Source organism: Cricetulus griseus, chromosome 2 (genome assembly GCF_003668045.3).
Source record: "Cricetulus griseus strain 17A/GY chromosome 2, alternate assembly CriGri-PICRH-1.0, whole genome shotgun sequence".
Lineage (NCBI taxonomy): Eukaryota > Metazoa > Chordata > Mammalia > Rodentia > Cricetidae > Cricetulus > Cricetulus griseus.
This window is the reverse complement of record NC_048595.1, coordinates 71,161,552-71,179,922: the sequence shown is the minus strand read 5'-3', so window position 1 is coordinate 71,179,922 and position 18,371 is coordinate 71,161,552. Positions and strand designations below refer to the sequence as shown.

Here is an 18,371-nt window from a genome sequence, read left to right as displayed (position 1 = left end):
CAACATAAAAATATAATAAACAAAACCCAAGTACCATTACAGAAATGTAAACCTCATAGCTACACTGTATTTAAAACCTAACAAAATTGTGGCAGAACTAAAGTTTCTACTGAAAAATAAAATAAAAACAAAAGCAGAAACTAAAACCTAAGGAGACCACTAGATGCTGAATTCAAGGGCCAGGATTGTGTACCTTCTTCTCTAGAGTCTAGCAAAGTTCTGGCACACAGGAAGCCAGTTGATCTTGGATTAAGGAGAGCAGCTGGATATTAAACTCACAAAGCACAAAGGCCTCTAGCAAGGCAGGTAATAATGTTCTTATGATTATTTTTAAAAATACCTAATAATTTTCAAATTGGTCTTCCTTGTTCTGTCTGATATGTGAAGAAAATGAGCAGCTTCACTTCACAGTGTTGGTCTATTTCTAACAAAAATTCTAGTCCTTGCTCTGTGGCACTGTAGCTAGTTGTTGTGGCAATAATTACAGATCAAACACAAAAAGGCTATAACTCTTTCAAGAGCAAATGGTACCAAGGACAGATGAAATCTTAGGGAAACAAAATGTTCTTTTCATCTAAATATTTTAATGATAAAGCTAGAGAAAATACTGAAGCTACTGGTCTGTGAAAGCTAATAGTGGATTGAACAAGAGATTATTTCCCTGTCCAATAGCCTGCAGAGCCACTAGCTCAAGGGCAACTTGGGGTACAGAGTATTATCTTGTCTCTAAACAAAACAAATCAAGAGCATATAAAATATATCATATAAATTCAATTTTTTGCTTACAACTCCCTTGATTTAGATCCTTTATACTAATAAAAAGCACCTACTTTGGGGCTATAGAAATTCAGGTTCAGTTTCCAGCTCCTATAGTGGGGCTCATAACCACCCATTGCAGGGTATCCAATGTCCTCTTCTGATGTCTGGGGACACTTGCATGCATGTGGCATACATATTCGTAACAATAAAGAACATTTCATTAATATTTTAAAAATCAGTTGTTATATCAGATTATTTTTTTTCTAGAAACGCAATTTGCTGTTCAGTTTACAAATCTGAATTCTCACACGGAAGACAAAACAAGCTAGCACGACTTTAAGATGTATTATAATACATTGTATTTTCCCCAGAAATATTTTTCTTTCTTTACCTAGGGAGTACACTTAGAAAACATCATCTGTCACATAATATAATATGTGAAAGTTCCTGAGTTACCTCAGCAATATCACTAAAAGCAGCTGAAATCAAACATCACACTCCAGCAAAGTGACAGAAGCAGACTAGACTACAGATCCTTGGATCTTCAACCATAGTTCAACAGTAGAACCTGTGTGCCCCTGAGCTACAGCCTTTAGGTCTGCAGGATTTATTTATTTATTTATTTTTAAGATAATAGAAGAACTTCTGAGCTGTGACAGGATCAATATTGCAAGAACAGAAAAGAAAGACACAAGGAAATCAATGCCCCCTTGCACAGTTAACATCCACCATTACCAACCATTAGGCTGAAATTTTTATTCTCCTGATGACAAGGACATCAATTAATTACTTGGAGAGGGGGTTAAATTCCCACCTTCCCAGAGCCAGCACCCTAGCTTCTCTGAATTCAAAGGGAGGCAGCATGTCACCGCTCATTAACTAGACTAATTACACTTCCTCAGTCACTGCAGCATTTCTGCTCTCTGGGTAGAGACAGCACAGAACAGACAAAGCCTTCGAGGGAGGGGCGCTCCACAATGGAGAAACAAAAAGGGCAAGCTGATAGCTGTAACCTCCACTTAGATCTTACTTTGTAATAATCATGTAAAGTAAATACAGGGTGAGGGATAGTAAGACTGAAAGGCCTCCCAGCTGAATGGCCTGCTCTGGGGGCTTTAGTCCTTTCTTCAGCTGCTCATGTACAAGTTGACACACTCTCATGGAAATATATGCTAGAGTTACAGCAAACATAACTACAACCACAAAACCTTAAGAAATAAGTGCAAAAATGGTCATAATGCTCTCCCATCAAACTATGCCAGAATTTGTGTCAGGAGTTAAAACTCTGATTTTGCAAATCACTGGGAGATTCTTGTATGAAGTCAAATTACTGAAACCTAAAGGGGGATTTTGAATAGACAAATGTTTTTAAAATCTTAAGAGGAAGCATCACATAATGTCATTCTACTGGTGCTATGTGATTTTATTTATTATAATGAGATGTTCTTTGATCCTAGGTTTTATGTAAATGATGCTGGGTAATGATTTGTATTTGTTAAAAGGAGGCTGTTAACAAGTAAATGGTTTTATCTTTATGATTCACAGGCCAGTTTTGGAAATGTCAAGATGCAAAACAAGTAAATGCTACCCACCCCATCTGAGACTCAAGATTCGGTCCCTACATCTACTAGTCCCTTAAGCAATCTTCTTTCTGCCTCTGCTTTCCTAGTGAGCAGGGTTTAGTGACATTCACAATCATTAGTGTGGCTACAAGGAAAGTTGTCGAGTTTGAATGGAGTGTGGTGGCTTCTGCTGGTTTTCTTTATTATTTAATCTAATTTTCCTGAGGGGTGCTTCTGAGGTAAGGTCTACATAGACTAGGCTGGCCTTGAACTTGTTAGAGTAGCAGTAAAGGCCCATTAAGGAAAGACATCCTGTTCAAAAGAATTTAATCTCTGGCCATGGGACCACTCCCAGGAAAGTGGGCTCACATGAAACTTCGATAAAGAATGAGTCTTGAGTCTTTCTTTAATGAACCAGCAAAGGCAAGAGTTTGTTAAGCTGACTTGGTGATCCAGACACCAGACTCGGTGGTTTGTGGTTTATACTGTAGCTTGACCTAGTTAACAGTGATGTGACTATGGGCAAATTACTTTACTTCCCTGTGTTCAGTATCCTCTTTTGTAACATGGTATACTAATATAACATTCCTAGATGAATTGAAGGATTTGCTACCTACAATGTATTCTCAAGATGGCTAGGTGTAGTGAGATATCCAAACCTACCTCCACCTTTAGCACTGGTCACAGGTGCAGATGTGACAGAGGGTAGGACTAGGTCTGGGGTCCAGATCCTAGCTTGCTCTCTTCCTTCTGGTCAGGTCACAGAGAGCAGCTGGGTACATCCTTGGATAGGGAACTTGGGGCAGCCATCTGTTTCTTGTGTAAGTGCCTCCCCAAATAAAATTATATTAAACTGTATTGAGCCTACTCTTGTGAATCTTGATCTGTGTATCCATAGCTAGGCACATGAGTACTATTTACCTTGTGGAACTCTGTAGAGAGGCTAGACATTATTATTATATTAATCTTATATAGTTTAAAATGAAGAGAATAATAAGAAAACTACTCTTAAACTGGCAAGAACAGAAAGAAAGAGGGTTAGGGGAAAATGGAAGAAAGAGTGTATTAAGTATCAAGGGTATACATAAGCCTCTGGCTGGAGGGTCTGATGAAAGGCGGCTTTAACATTGAGCAAGTGAGAGATAACTCAGCTTTGATTATGTTGCATGTATGAACTTTTTAGTTAAAGTCAAATAGTTCAACTGCTACTTTTGTGATATTATAAAATAAGACAAAGCCAAATCTATAAGTTCTTGCAAAGTCTCAAAGCTCAGATCCTTGTCTTTAACTTTCCCCAAACATGATACTATGCTCAACCACAGTTTAGCTGGTTAAATGTAACAAAACCATGACAAAGAACCCTCTCACTGCCACTTTTAAACCTGAAAGTTAATATGCAGGTAAGCAATGGTGTCCTTGTGATTTGGACAACAGATTCTCAGCAATTGCATCATTACTAAAATTCTCCCAAAGCACTTCTCTGAGGAAAAAGAAACACAGATGCATTCATTGGGTCCTTCAACTTTTTTTTTCAGCTTGTTTTATGACCAGGAGTGGGAAGTAGTTTCCATGACTTGAAAATACTTTTGGGATACTCAGTACTCACTGAGTACCCTGGTATGGAGACCTCTATGTATGTGACCAGGTTTTGTACCTCACAGCAACATGACTGTGCTACAGTAGTTGCAGCCATATTATAGCCCAGAGTCCCCTGCAAAGTCATTCTTTGCCTCATCTCCATTCCTCTGCATGCAGGTCTCTCTTGATCTGGATTCCTAAAATTGTAGTATTAATCCTCTCAGGGAAGTCTCTCTTCACTCATACCTCACTCCCACTATCCCTTTACAGTTATCGACTTCCATGTTTTCTTAGGAAACTATAAAGTCACCCAGGACTAAGCTCATTTCTTTACCTTTGTTGTTCTGCAGTAAATGTTTGTCAAATAGCAGAAGCTATTCAGACAGCCTTCTTATTCCCAAACAAACAAACAAACAAACAAACAAACAAACAAAAAACAGTTGCAATCTGGTATTATGTGCTGAGGGGCAAAGACACCAGTATAGTTTTTGAGAAATCAGTAGAAATGAATTATTTTCTAGATAGTTTTGGATTTTTTAATATAGATATCCTTCTTGGAAAGGAGACATGAAACATGCAAAGAACACTAAGGACACCTTAGTTACTCTCCATCCTCTTTCCCCCTTCCCTTTGCCTAATTGATTCCTCAGAACTCCCTTTTGGAAGAAGTGAAAGGGAATATGATGAAGAGCAAAATAACTTGTGAGGGAAAAATCAGTGTTATTAAGTAACTGACTGACAAGTTAGGTAAGCCTGATGAACCCACAGTATCAAGGACCACTTCTGCCGGAGAACAGAGGGTGAGAGGCCAGGTGCCAAACAGTTTGTCTTCATTCCATCCTAATGAGGACAGGCAATAGTTTCATTTCAAATAAGAGGAAACCGAGGCAGAATGAAGTCATCTGTTCTGGGTTTAAAAAACACAACTGGTAACTGGATGGTGGAAAACATGGCCAGTTTTTTGACTCCCACGCCCTCTCCTGTAGCTGGTTGGTCTCTTGCTTCTCCCAATCTTCACTTGCACTCTGGCCATAAAATACTAACTTCATTTCAAAACCTCAATAAAACTTAAAAATGTCATCTTTTTCAGTTCTTGCTGTAGCTCTCTTGAAGTTAAAGCTTCCTTGGGAACTACAGACATGTTAGGATTAATTGCTTCCTAAGAGCCTTGGGCTCCACATGAGAACAAGTGGGGAGCCACTCTAGACCACGTCCAGCAGGGGTCAAAAACCCATCAGCAAAGGGGAACTTATATGAGAGCAAGGTCTGCAAATTGACAACTATACCTCTGTGATGTGAGGTTTCCCTGGGTTGAACAGGGCACACAGAAGTAAATAATAAACTTCACAGGCTTAGAAGATATAGAGTTTGATGCTGCTAAGGAAACAACGAAATTTTTTTTTAAAAAAATTGAGTTTAAGAATAACAACTTGAAAAGTCTAAAGAGAATGGAGCTCTGGAGCTTAGCAAATTGGCTGCATTTTGAGTTCTTGATATCTGCATGGGTTCAGCAAGAAGGAAAGCCTCAGCACAGATTAACACTCCGATTTCGGACACTGCTTCTAAGATAAGCTGCTGTGTCTTTGTGTCCTGCTACATTTGTTTACAAGATACAAAATGAGAGCCAGTTGGGAAAGGATTCTCTGTTCCTTTACATCTTAGTTGGTGAGGTTATTTCTTAACTATGACCCAAAGAAAGCATCTTCTCAGATTGGCAACTGTCAGGTCCATCTTCCATGTAAAGGCCACATAGGGAGTTTAATCACTAGGCACGTTTGAGTTAAATCTAAAGGGTCTTCGTTAAAATGTATTCACTTCTGTGTGGTCTAAAGATAATAACAGTCTATTTTCTGAGAGAAAGGGGTTTGAAAATAAGGCTGTGGTGATGATAGATCAGGTGGAGATGTCAACTGGGAAAACAGCTCTTTTTACACAAGACAGTCTTTGTTCTGTGTGTTCCTGTTATTGGTAATAGCAATTTTGATCACAAGAAAGATTTTTTTGTGTGTGAATGAACTGTAAGGTTATTTCAAAATTGATCCAGACACACACTTTGCCTAATCATCTGCTGTATGCCCAATAGCAAGCTTGTCACCATGTGGCCAACAACATGCTGAGATGCCTTGATACCTGACCAGGAGAGTCTGAACACAATATGACACTGGAAAATAGGAAAGCAAGCAGTAATGGCCAATGGTGCTGGCTTAAGCTATGGAGTTTTCTTTTTTCTTCCTTATTATATCATGTTTTACTGGATTCAGCAAATCCCTAGGGGTTTGGTCAGCAGTAGAAAGAGGCCAGAGTTTCACTGATTTTTAAGGCACTGATATCTTTCCAACTTTGTTACAATTCTGATTGACTGGCTTCTTATATCTGGTACAAGATTACAATTATTTAATTAATGCTTCTTTCTTGGTGGTCTATAAACTATGTGGTATCTTTACATCGAGGCTGTTTACATGCAATAAAACATGGAATATTTACAAAGATGCCTGAGCACTTCTATCAGCAACCCCAATGGGCATCATTATATACAAGCTTATTTTCATGCTGCCTAAGACCAGGGTTCAAACTGTTGTAATGATTCCAAACCTGAGCAGTTGACCACTCCTCTGTATTATTTCTACTGTTGGGTCAACAAATAGAATACCCCAAGTGGTATGGAGATGGATCAAGACCCAATTTGAGAGGTAGATAGATAACTTATATTCTGTGTCAATAAGAAAGGATCCTGCCTTGCAATCCTTCAGTTTTAGGAGAATGTCGCATTGACTAGTAAATTTAGATGTTCATCTTCCTCACCTTGAATTATCAATACCAATGAGTATTTGTGGCCTTTTTAGTTCATGAAATTATTCTTTTCATTCCACTAAATAAATGACTGCAATTTGTTAAAAAAAAAAAAAAAAGCAAAACGAAAATCAAAGCAACAACAAACTGTTGTTTGGCCTATGTTATGGCCTATGTTTCAACTTTCTATCTTGAAAAAAAAAAAACAGATTTTTTTTTGTCATCTACAGCTTTGTTTCTTCAGGGAAATAGAAGCATTACCCCCTAAAAAAAATACCAACATAATCAAAAGTAGAACATACACACATGCAAATAGCAATGGTTTGTTGAGAATAGATTTGTGTCTGTGAATGTACTGTGGCTTGGTCAAATATACCAAGAATTTTGTTCTAGGAAAAATAAAAATGTTTTCTTTTGTGGTCACTGCTTTGATGACAGACAATGTTTGTCTCTTCTCCAGTGAAATATAATATTTACCATTGGGGATAGACAAACTATCCCTAGAGAAAAGAAATACACCATCAACATGTCTGAGGAAAAAAAAAAAAAACAAAAAAACACCAACCACTCTGATGGATAGTTACACAAGGCAAAGTGCTATCTACAGCATTGCACAGGGTTTTAGAAGAAATATTTTTATCTAGTAAGACATTGTTGTTCCTAGCCTGTATAATCAGGGACATAAAAACAACAACAACAAGAACAACAACAACAAGAATATTTAGATCTTGAGGGGAGGCAATTCAAATGGAGTGAATAAGAACCTAGTGTCAGATCTTGGTTCTACCACACAGTAGGCACGTGACATTCTTTCTCAAGTTCATTTTCTGTGGTGTCTATACATTCAAAAATTTGATCTAAACAATGTTTAATGTCTCCATATATCTCAGAAATATCTTCATGTATTTCATTCCTTATCAAGGAAATATTAATTTTATTCTTTTTACCTCCTTCACCACATTAGGCAGAGTTTAATCAATCATGGTATAATATGCATGTTGTTACAAAATCAGGAGATCAAGACTGTTGTATCTGGAAAAATTTTCTAGAAGATCTTCATTATTTCTGGCACAAAGGGGATGGAAGATCACTGCCTTGAGAACTGAAGTAATCTCTAGCACATGTAGACCATAAATGGCACTGGGGACATAAGTGCTATGATCACAGTTATCCATATCTTTGGATAGTAACATAACTTGGGTCTAGCTTTTATGACAGGAACAAAAAAACCAAAGTGGAACTATAGTGAGGACTTCTAAGAACCAGTTTCTTGTCACTTTCTAATTACAATTAAAGGATTGTGGAGAGTAGTTGTAATATAGAATTTTAAGGTAATGCTGCAAATAGGAAAAGATAGCAATAACAATTCTGAAAGTAGATTTTTAACAACCATGGCCATCAGAATAGGATGGAGAATGTCTGCAGGGGATTTAAATTCAATCAGAAACTCATTGGTTACTCCCATAAAACTCATGTTATCATTGGAACAATGGGAGTATCTGTTCTAGAAGACTCTTGTGAAACAATGTTATCTTGACATGTGAGGGATTGTTACACAAATGAAGTCACAGCATACATAGGACCTACAAAAACAAGCCAGTCAAAACTCCAGCTTGTGTGGGGTATGGTGGCAAATGAAGAAATGAAGCCACATCCACAGCTGAGGTGCTAATGGCTGCTGGGGAAGGCAGTCAGTTTTCTTCTGGGATATGGATCTGTAGGTTGCTCGTGTTCCAGTGGATAATGCTACAATTATACCCATAGTGAGAGTACTAATTGGACTCAGAGGATTGATTAAAAAATACATACGAAAATTGAAAGTAGATATAGTGTGTCAATTCTGCTTAGAGTCATGAAGGAGGGGTTAGAGAGTGGATTTGAGTAAAACACATTGAATAAATGTATGAAATTCTCAAATAATATGTGAAAATACTGTTTGAAGAATTTGTAAGCAAACTGTCAGGGATTTTGTCATCACTGTGTTTTAAGGCAGGTTCCTTCCTCAATCCACACCACCAAGTTTGTAAAACTTAGAGTGTACTTGAATTATGATCTGTGAGTTGGAGAAACCGAGAAACTCAATGTTGAGAACCAAACTGGAAGTCAGGTTTTATTTCTATCTTCCTAAAGCACTTGGATCATGATCCCTTGAACATTTGCATGCTGGGGGCCTTGACTCCTGGGATGGGGCAAATCTGTCTATATCAATAGGTTACTGAATCTATTTTGCAGGGGTAAAGGGCATATCTGCACAGTTAAGAGAGAGTTACTCCTGCCAGGCTTGTGTTAAGAGGGCACTTGTGGAAATTCACAGAAGGCAAAAAAACAGTTTTTTTCAATTTTGAGTTCAAACGTATCTATTCCTGAACTAGCATTGCTTTATATGATCCCCCAATTGTCATCTTCATCAGTTTCTCTATATTTGTGTTCATTATATACACTACAGATTAATTTTATTAAGAAATTACTTTGTAAATACGCTTTGAATTGTGATCAAATCCTGGGAAGGTTTTTAAACATCAGATTGACTATACTGTAAAACAAAATTTTATTGGCATACCTGTTTAATGAGAGAATGAATTTCTGCAGAATAGGCATGATAAGACTTTAATCCATTAATATATACTTAAGCTTTTAAAGTAATGGATACAATTGCCAGCTTTCTCTGGTTCCCTTTATCAGAAGCTTCCAGTTTTGAAACGGCCATTTACATACTCACAGGCATAACATTTCCTAATTCTCCTACCACACAATTTATACATGCGGAACTTATGGTATGCCACTGTGAAAAGCGACAACTGGACAAAGTATCCAAATCAAAATGTAAATATGTTTGCATTAAATCCCATGGCCTTTCTACCACCCAAACACATAGGTCTTACCATTGGCACAGCATTTGGAAGTTCATGACGACTCTTGGCCTTCTACACGGATCCAATTTCACCTCACCCAATTGTCTAAGATGAACAATCTATAACATCACAAGTCAACTAGATGCTACTTCTCTACATATATTTTCTTCAAGATATCATAGTATCTTATTAAGCAGCAGGATCTGACTCATCAGGTTTGGGACAGTAACTAAAACTCTGAATCTTTAGTAGTCCCAGGTGATATCAGTGCTAATCATGTGATTACGAGAACACACTTTTACTATGTGCCTTTGACTTTGCCCTTGGCAAAATCCTCAGCCTTTTTCATCCCAGTTCCACTCGTACTTCTTCCTTTTCTATATTATTCCAGTTTTCCATCTCATTCTGACAAATTTCCATTAATTCTTAAGATCAGTTCATTAAGTGCACGTCTTCTTATTTTTAGCCATATACAATTGTCTTGACCATCTTAGAAGTATACCTTTAAAAAGTATTTTCTCTCTCTTGTTCAGCACAGAAAGGCAGAAAGAATGAAGCCAAGTGAAAGAAGCACTATGACAGTTTAAAGTTGGCTAGACTTCCAAGTAATACCATTCTGTTTTGCAAAACCTGCACTTCTTTTGAGTCCTAAACGTTTGTAAGCCTAATTCATTGATTTTGAGAGTGGACTTCATTCTGTGCATGATAGCTGCTATATTCAAATGGAGATTGTTCACATTTCAGTGACATTTTCTTCTCATATAAGAACATGAAAACTTAAAGCATTTAAAATGACTAAAGCATTCAATATGACTTAACCTTACAATATGAGGTTAAGCTCATTTTCCAGGGTACATTTTCATCTGTCATTGACTCCAATGATGGGATCTGATGTGTGATTTGACTTGTATCTGCCTATTCTGTCTCCAGACCACTATAAACAACTTTCATGTCATTAGTCTTGTTTTGTTTTTTTTCCAAATTAGAATGACAAATTTTTGCTTTAGTCAGCTTAAGCAAGTTCAAATGAACATTAATCCACAGTGATTAAGCCAAAATCATGAGATGTTTGAATGTAATGAGAGTTTCCTTTTCTTTTACTTTACTGAAAGTCAGTTAAAATATATTCAAGTTTATACGGTAGTTACTAAGAAAATGATTTCACAAAGTGTTGCTATGATATTAACATATAAAGACTTTACTCTTATTGCCACAGATGAGTACAACACTTAGATATCTCCTTCATGGCTGTTAAGACACAGTCCAGTCAATTCATGCCCAGGGAGCTTTAATCACAGATCATCTTCCTGATGAATGGTAAAGACTCTGTGTGGGCTATCATGTCAATGGCTGAGGTGACTCAGGGAGTTGTTAATGGCAGTCATGCCAGCATGCAGTTCATAGCCACTTTAAGGAGTGCTTCTGATCTAAATGATCATTAGATTAGCTTTGCATGGAACATTTCTTGAGAATTTCTATATTTAAATGAGGCCAGCAATTTTTTTTCAATGGATACAAGTAAATTTGCTGGAGAGGTTTGAAGTCCCCTGGTGGAGACCGGGGTATTGGTTTATTGATCAGCTGAAAGATTTTGTTTTTTTGTGACCCACTATGACATTGCAAATAAAGAATTAAAACAGGATCATGAAGAAAATATACAGAAAAACAAGAACGACAACATGTCAACAATAAAGAACAGTGAAGATTCTGGTTGATGCCAGGCTTTGGTGGCACACGCCTTTAATCCCAGCACTCAGAGGCAAAGGCAGTTGGATCTCTGTGAGTTCAAGGGCAGCCTGGTATCTAGAGCAAGTGCAGGAAAGGCTCCAATGCTACAAAGCTGGAAACCCTGTCTCTAAAAACCAAAAAAAAAAAAAAAAAAAAAAAAAAAAAAAAAAGATTCTGGTTGATGAAAACTGACCACAAAACTAAGAGTTTCTGTTGCCCCGGAATTCACTCTTTCAGTTTTTATCCTCAAGCTCCAAATAAGGTATCAGAGCCGTTTTAAAGCCTATTTCATTGTTTAACAAGGGTCACTATACATTAGAGGAAGATATAAATGGGGTGAGAAGCAGGGCTTTAAAAATATATGACCAGATTTGGTCCAGTATTAATTTCCCTGAATGCTTGAAGAAGAAAAAAGGACAATATGACTGAAGCCCATTAAAAAGGAAAAAAATCCAACTTTGTGTTCTATCAAAAAGCACAAAAATTTTAGAATATGCAAACTGGGCAAGGCTGGAGAGTAACAGTGGACACCAATTCAGATAGCTTGCTTATCCAGCATAAAACTAGGAAGCCGGATATGGTGTCCAGATCTATGGTGTCACTTACACAGGAACTGTGTTAGGATGATCCTAAGTTTGAGGATAGCCTGAGAAACTTAGTGAGACCCTGAGTTCAAAATTAAAAGTAAACATCTACTATGTATTTCAGTGTGAGAGCAGCCTTTAGTAAGCATGAGGCCCTGGATTCAATCACCAATCCTGGGCAACAGGGTTAGGGTTAGTGAAAAAGAAAGGAAGAAACAGAAATAAGCATGAGACAGAAAGAAGGAGGGGAAGGAAAGGGAGAGAGATGGGGAAAGATGAAGAGGCAGAGGAGGGTGGTTAGGTAGGCTATATAAATAGATTGCCTCAGATATGGCATGTCTGAGGTCTGTGATCTCTCTGACCCCTCAATGGTACATTTCGTAGAAGTTTCTCACTGCATGTGATAGGACAGACTGTAACAGCTGATAGACAAAGACTATCTTGAACAACTGCATTGGAAACTGATACAGGAAAGACAAAGAAGGGCATGGGGAAGAGCCATATTTAAGACTTGCCGTAAGCAAATCAGTAAAAAGTCTGCTGATGATAAGCCCCCAATATGTTGTTCGCAACAATTAGAAGATTTTAGTGGTATATTTAAATCTTGTGCTGCAACACATAAAGTCCAAAAACAATGATGCTCGTTTAGTAGTGATACATAAACAGGCTTCTCCATGAGCCCCTATTACTAATGGCCAGTTTTGCATTATGTTGCTTAACAAATGACACAGTCACAGTATCCAAATAAACTCTCTCTGTGTGTCTCTCTCCCAAAAATCCACATAGAATCTTTCTTTTTTTCTTTTTTCTTTTTTTTTCGAGACAAGGTTTCTCTGTGGGTTTGGTGACTGTCCTGGAGCTAGCTCTTGTAGACCAGGATGGTCTTGAACTCACAGATATCCGCCTGCCTCTGCCTCCCAAGTGCTGGGATTAAAGGCGGTTAATGCCCCTGGCTCACATAGAATCTTTAAGGACTCTGGAATTCTACCATACTAGTTAGTTTGGAAACAGGCACATTTCTGTTAATCTGACCCCTTAGCATTATTTTTTACAGTAGCTGGTGATTCAGTAAGTATAGAGTTCTCAGGCATGGGAAACATTTTATTTAGAAATGTTGTACTTATGGGGCCAGCAAGATGGCTCAGCATGAAAGGAGCCTACATTCCCAGAATCCCATGCTCAATGGGAGAACTGACTCCTGCCACTTTTCTTAGGACTTCCACATATGTATACTCACAAATAACACATGAACATTGAATAAATAAACCACAAAATACAAAGTGTACTTGATCCTGGTGATATGATATATGATATCGTTTGCAGGCAAGATGCTTATTTTTGTTTATTTGATTTTTCTGTTTATTTTTTTGAGAGAGGGTTTCTCTGTGTAGTTCTGGCTGCCCTAGAACTTGAACTTGCTCTGTAGACCAGGCTGGCCTTGAACTCAGAGATCACCTGTTTCTGCCTGAGAAGTGCTGGAATTGAAGGCACGCACTGCCACCACTCAGCAAAGATTCGTACCATGAATAATTAATTTGCACCTATTTGGAACACTTAGAAGCTTACTGAGTGAGAACATGTCATGGACTCAATATCCAAAAGGGGAAAAAAAAGCAAAAAAAAAATTAAAATAAGACAAATATCACTATTTACTCAAGTTACACTGAACAAATCTAAAAACAATACCTATAAAATGCAGCTTCTATATTGATTTAATTATTCATTCATTCAAATTGTATCTGATTTGGAGTAGCATTTCAATAGAAAAGTACCTATGTTGATTTTCTAGTCAAAAACAAAGGCATGCATTCATTAGAAGTTCTGTCACATAAATGAAGTGTATTACCTCATATTCCTGGGAAAACTTCAGGTTGTCATTTGCTTTCAACCTCTCAATATGATCTGCAAGTTCCAAGATAGGTATTGGAGGATGGCTAGCCATACCTATTAAAAATGAAGAGGAAACACGTTTGAATAAAAACTAAATGATGCTAACATGTCCAAAACACAGTGAATGCTGTAGTTAGAAATGGCCTGAAAACATGTGAGTAGTAAAGATGTTTTATGTGAAGAAGCAGGCAGATAGTCTGGTTACTCAAAGCAGGACATGCTCTAAAGGGAGGATTTTGGAACCAAGTAGAAAATCCACCAAGCATATTCCCCCAACTAGCATTCCTAGTGTGGAAGAAAGTGTTACTGCACTATGAATCAATGAGGTTAGCTAGTAGGAAAAACTGAAAGTCGGGCCTGATGTCAACTTCTGCTTTGAGTAATTACTGTTATACCATCTCAGACTCCTTCTCCTGCACTGTGTGAAATGGAAATTGTGCGGAATTAAATGGTGTAAAGTCAACCAAGGAACAGACAGTGAAGAAGGCCTGAAAGGGAAGGAGGAGCAGCCTGATAGGAAACACAAAGTGACTTATGCATAATCAAAGAAAACTAACTTGAAAAATGAAGGTTACCAGGGTAACCGGAATCATCTGAACCTGCAAAGAAAATGATGGTGTAAATAAAAATAAAAATAATTGAATGGATTTGTTTTTAAAAAAAATGGAATGGATTGCCTGATGCAGCTTTATAAAGGACTAATAAAATACAAGCTTGTGAGTGGTTTCCCATACAATATGATAGATGAGGATCACTTTAGTATTTCACAGACATATCAGGTGATAACATTCACATGCAAATATGGACACAGAAAATGCCATGCACAACAGCTCATTGACAGTGGCTACCAACAACACACTGACACCAAACCAAACTGAACTTCAAAAATGTTTCCACTAGTAGCAGATTGTAGAGGCTGGGGTTGCAGCCTTCTAATCATTTATAAATTGCCACACTAACAATACAGCGGTATTTTGCTCCCAAGTCTCACTCTTCAACCCCCAGCAAGCCTACAACCTACTTCAGGTGTAAACATCTTTGTCCCTAATGGGCAATGAATTCAGGAAAATAAGCAAATGACAGATGAAAATACAAGGAAAGTAAAGAAAGCAGTGGGGACCAATACATCTTAGTTCAGTCGGCCAGCTGAAGACACACTAATTTCTCAGTATTTGTTAAAAATAATCGGCTGCTAATTTTGATGATTCTTGTGTTTTCTGATTTTTTTTTTCTCTGTGTTCACATGCCTTGGTCTTGTCTCATTGAGATTAATTTTGCAAGTGCACCATGAGAGAGAATTGCTGACTCGGATATTAAGAGGCACAAATTCCAGCTGGATTGAGACATGAACTAACATGCCCCCAGGGAAGCATCTGAAGTAGAAAATTAGAAGTGGGGAGCTCCAACTGGAAGCTCTGGTGATGCTCTGCTGTCACTGCAACTCTGGAGGGTAACAGGCTGGAAGGATGACCATTAGATCAACGTGACAGGATTTATGAGTGCTTTAGAAATGGTGTCATTATGTAAAGTCACCCCCTAAGTTCCTTTATCTGCAATGCCAAATTATCAATGGTTATGGTAAATTAAGTTAAAAAAACAAAACAACTTGGCTTCTTCAAGATAATCGAGCTGTGCTTAGCACAGTGCTGTAGTCTATGGTGGCTTTGTGTTCATGGCTGTGAAGGTCTACTTATAGGAGCCAAAATCTTGGTAGAGAGCCAACAGAAATGAGTTGATTAGATGCAGATTCTCTTTGTTGATGATATAATTACATATCCGGACCAAAATTTTGGAGCCCTTCTGAAGCTTTTCATATAGATGGTATAATTGAACAAATTTACATTCGGCGGAGTGAAAGGGTGGGTGACAACAATCTAGTAATTAAGAGTGAGCTTATCCAGATGAGGCACTCCCCAGAGAAAAGAATGGAAATGCAAAAGCACAGGAATGTTAGGCTGATCTGGACATGGAAATGGGTGATGTGGACATCATTGCAGTGCTTTAACAGAGAAGGTAATAGAGACAAAGATGTTTAGACCTTTTCGAGCGAATCGTGGGAGAGAGTTATTATCATATATGGACTGAGTGGTGGTTTGGCTAGAGAGGGAGGACACAGAGCCAATCAGGGAGGCGTAGGGGACTGAATTACTGCTCAAAGCTGCAAAAGTAAAGCCAGTTGGAGATGGGAAAAGTATTAGTATAACAGCAGCAGACCATAAGAAACAATACAAGATGTGATCACATATTCACTTCTGACTTGTGGTCTCAAAGTACTACTTTGGAAGCTAATTACAGAGAAATCCAAACAAATCTGAGCTACCTCTTTGTAAGCAGCATAAAAGAACTGTTCCTTAAGATGTGACAGTATGCATCATATGTACCCAATTTCTAGGACAAGTATAAATGGCAGAATAGCCATTTCAGATACAAGGGGTGAACATATGAAAACTGCATAAAGTAAGAAGGAAATGTAGAACCACGATACAGAATATGAAGTGACATCTGTTCTGACATCTACTTAACAGGGACCTATAATTGAGCATCTCCATGTCTTCATTTGCAAGACCAAAGAATGAACATAAGTTATCTGAGGCTGCTCCCCTCTTTACAGCACTATTTCACTACACTGATAGAGACTCTAAACAGACAGGAGTCTTTCCGGAGTGGTTCCTATAAAAAGGATTTAAAAAATTTGCTTTGAGATGTGGAGAGCATTGTTTGTAAAATGGAAAACTATTATTTAATTGCGTTGTCTTCTATTTATGTTTAGGTAAATTTTCTTTGGCTAGTCAAAACAGTGTTTATGATCTATATGATGAATGTTGCCTTGCTTATGTTTAAGGCTGAATACAAACATCAGTCTGCTGTCACATAAAACATGAAATAAAATTACTCTAACGTAAAGTTCTTTATTTCATGTCAGAAAACACTTATTAAGTGTGTGGTGGTTAAAATAATAATCCCATGCCCACCCCCCAGACTCATATTTGAAAGCTTAGAGTGCTGCATTAGGGGGTGTGGCGTTGTTGGAAGAAGTGTGTCACTAAGGGTGAGTTTTGGGGTTTCAAATGCTCAAGACAGGTCCAGCATCTCTGTCTTCCTGCTGCCTGACAATCCTGATGTAGAACTCTCAACTACTCCAGGACTATGCCTGCCTGTGGGCAGCTATGCTTCCCACCATGATGATAATGGACTAAACCTCTGAACAGTAAGACAGCCCCAATTAAATGTTTTTTTTCTTTATATGAGTTGCTGTGGGCATGGTGGCTCTTCACAACAATAGAAATTCTAATGAAGACAAAGGTTGTACTTTAAAATAACTTCCAACAAAGTTGTCCATTGTCTAGGGCTGAAAATGCATATGATATAATCCAGATTATTATATTCTGGATGAAAAATTAGATAGTGAGAATACTAAGCAGTTGAAGTTGATATCATGTAGTCAATTTCAGATCTTGTCTGGTAGCTTGGCCATTTGTTCACAGTCCAGAAAACAAGTGTGAGTTCATATGAGTGTGTGTGTGTGTGTGTGTGTGTGTGTGTGTGCGCGCATGCGGGCATGCACGCATGTGTTCATTCAGAGCAATATTTTCATATGAATTCTGACAGAGCAATATTTTCATATCAATTCTGAGGATATTTTAAAATTTCTTTCTGAAGATGCACATCAGACCAATTAATTCAGAACCTCTACAGCTGGGAGCCAGACACTGATGCTTTAAGCTCCCTAGCCATAGCTCTTCATCCTGTGGGAAGTCATGATGAAGATAGCAGGAGCCTCGTAACTCCATTTGCTACATTTTATGCTCCAAAATCACATCACAATTTATGAGAACAAAATAATTTTTTGCTAGTGATATCTTTGTATCCCTGTGACACCCCACTAACAAGCTTTATTCCTTTTTAGATATTACTAGAAGCAAAGAATTTGAAGTATAGCTAACAACTGCTAAGGATGTGCCAGGACCAGGACCTCATTGATCCAAAGCTACAAATACACAACACAAACGCATTTTAAAGGCTTGCATTTATCCTGAGCAGAATTTTGATACTAAAGCCACAGCATCTATCAGATATTATATTACAATGAAACCTGACGGTATCTTCATTTTAATGAAATCTACTGTATAGATTGGAGGAAAAAAATGATAACTACCTTCACCATGGTACATATTTGTGGTAATAATCCCAGTGGCTTCCTTGCATGAAATAAAAATTTTAAAGTATTGTTTTTTTTTTTTTAGCTGAAATACATTTTGAAAGTAATTGAGTCAAGTGCTTTTATTTTATACAATAGGACTCAAGAGTCCAGGAATTATATCTGTCACCTAAGCAATAAATAGTAAAAACACTGCTATTGATGGTTGATATCATTAGCCTGATTTCTGTCTGAATAGGAGCTTACTTTCTAGCCCAAAGACAGAATCAAAGGGCCGAGGGAGTCGGTTTGGTACATCCAGAAAAACCAAAGATCCTTAACTGTGGTACAGTAGCCACTTTTACAAAGGAAGTATCACTGTTGTATCTTTGTGGGGAACAGATTTCTAGGACTATTTCACCTATTTTTGCTTTTCAGGAAAGAAAAGCATACCTTTATTATTTGAACATCACAATAATCTTGAGGGTCA

The 18,371-nt window shown here is 37.7% G+C and overlaps 1 protein-coding gene across 1 annotated transcript in view; it reads right to left on the bottom strand.

Moving 5' to 3' along the window:
* The window catches only part of Ptprd (protein tyrosine phosphatase receptor type D), a 366,069-nt gene that overhangs the window by 81,741 nt on the left and 265,957 nt on the right, over nucleotides 1-18,371 (bottom strand). Inside the window, 2 exon segments of the mRNA XM_035438957.1 lie at nucleotides 13,700-13,797; nucleotides 16,021-16,028. Of these exon segments, the coding sequence (XP_035294848.1) occupies nucleotides 13,700-13,797; nucleotides 16,021-16,028 (106 nt within the window).